Genomic DNA, 1,682 nt, shown 5'->3' with positions numbered 1-1,682 from the left:
CCAAGGACCCGGCCCACCTCGACCAGGTAGTCTGGGTCCTCCGGAGGACCCGGCCTGTCGTTTTGGACACAGCTATAGAAATAGCAGGGATTAACTCATTATTAGCATTAGCATTGTTATCATAGGCTAATTCCTTAAAATAGCACAACTCACTCCTCACCTGGGCAGAAACAAGTCGACAGACATTTAAAGCTTCTTTAGATCCTAAATGTTTGACCCAACCTGAAACTAAATAATTGTAGCTTCAAGGCTTTTGAAAGTTTTTATCTGGCTATTCGTATAATACGAGGTCTGCAGCAGCAGATAGTTTATGTCAGTGGTGTCCAAAGGTGGTCCTCATGGACCGGTGTCCTGCATGTTTCAGGTGCTGCTCTGGTTCAACACAGCTGAGCCTAAGGAGTGCTTCATTAGTAGGTCTCCTCAGTACGCCATCATGGTCTGCAGAGGCCTACTAATTAGGTGCTCCTTAGGTTCAGCTGTGTCGAACCAGAGCAGCACCTGAAGCATGCAGGACACCGGTCCATGAGGACCACCTTTGGACACCACTGGTTTATGTCAACCRCCTCGATGTTGGGTAAATCCTCCAGATTAAATGACGTATTTTTTATTAAGACAATAAGAATATGCGTACGCATATTTTTGTGCGATATCTTGTCTGCGCCTGCCCATTTAGCACTAGCATACACTGTGATCCATTTCACTGTTTTGAACGGGAACAAATCACTTCCTGTCCCCCATCTGAATTTTGCTCATCATCCGGGTCACATGACTGGAACCCAGCAATAGTAYTACTAGTTTGTTTTCTTTTTTGTTTGGATTTTACAGAAACTAAAACCAGAAATATTCTGGTAAAATAAAAAATAAGTTAAGTGTGATTTCTTTCATGTTTTTTAAAGCAATAAAGGCACTTTTTTTTCTATTAATCCAGATGTGAAAAGTATTAAAATTAAAGGTTATATATTTAAAGACTGTCCAAGACTGTGTAGAAACATTAAGTTCTGTTTGAGTTAACAGCACTTTACAAACTTTAGTTGTTGTAACTGAACAGGACTCCACAGAGCTGGTGATGATGTTTTAGTTGAGCTCAATCTGCTCTACCTGTCCCAGGTTGATGTAAACAGCGTTCTGCAGGAACTCAGAGGCCTCTCTGGCTCTTTTCTGGATGGCAAGCACCCTGACCGCTTTAACACAGGCCTCCAGCTCGATCACGCCAGCATTTTTATACTGTCAGAGAGAGAGAGAGAAAAAAGAAGGAGGTTAATTATTCATGAAAAAATGTTATGTAATGGTTGGAGTTTTACAAACCTCTGATTCACAAATGACCATATTCATCATTCACTGAACACTCATCAAACAGGTGTCAGCCCTCCACTCACTCTTTTACAGACTTCCAGACATCTCTGCATTAACACTGAACATCTGAGGATCAACACGTGCTTTATCTTACATTTATAAGATACAGCCTCTCTTATTAAAGTCGATTAATATAAACTGGCTGTGTTGACATGTCATTTAATACAGAWTGAGTTAGTTATATGTAGAACAGAAGGTCAGCTCTAAAAATAAATTACAATAATGAAGATAAATCAGAGTTACTTCTAAAGCTCTACAACAGGGCCTACAAAATTCATAAAACACTTCCTGGTTGGACTCATCACTGTACAGTTCTTTCATTGTCTGAT

At 40.3% G+C, this 1,682-nt stretch overlaps 1 protein-coding gene across 2 annotated transcripts in view; it reads right to left on the bottom strand.

The window, feature by feature from the left end:
• trappc9 (trafficking protein particle complex subunit 9) overlaps nucleotides 1–1,682 on the bottom strand; it is a gene marked incomplete at its 3' end in the record, with an annotated part of 81,163 nt that overhangs the window by 47,523 nt on the left and 31,958 nt on the right. For both annotated transcript variants that reach the window (XM_014032758.1, XM_014032759.1), the window contains 1 exon segment: nucleotides 1,099–1,224. In XM_014032758.1, the coding sequence (XP_013888212.1) occupies nucleotides 1,099–1,224 (126 nt within the window).

The sequence above is a fragment of the Austrofundulus limnaeus genome, unplaced genomic scaffold (assembly GCF_001266775.1).
Source record: "Austrofundulus limnaeus strain Quisiro unplaced genomic scaffold, Austrofundulus_limnaeus-1.0 Scaffold1530, whole genome shotgun sequence".
Taxonomy (NCBI): Eukaryota; Metazoa; Chordata; class Actinopteri; order Cyprinodontiformes; family Rivulidae; genus Austrofundulus; species Austrofundulus limnaeus.
The sequence above is the reverse complement of the archived record's forward strand: the minus strand, read 5'-3'. Positions and strand labels throughout refer to the sequence as shown.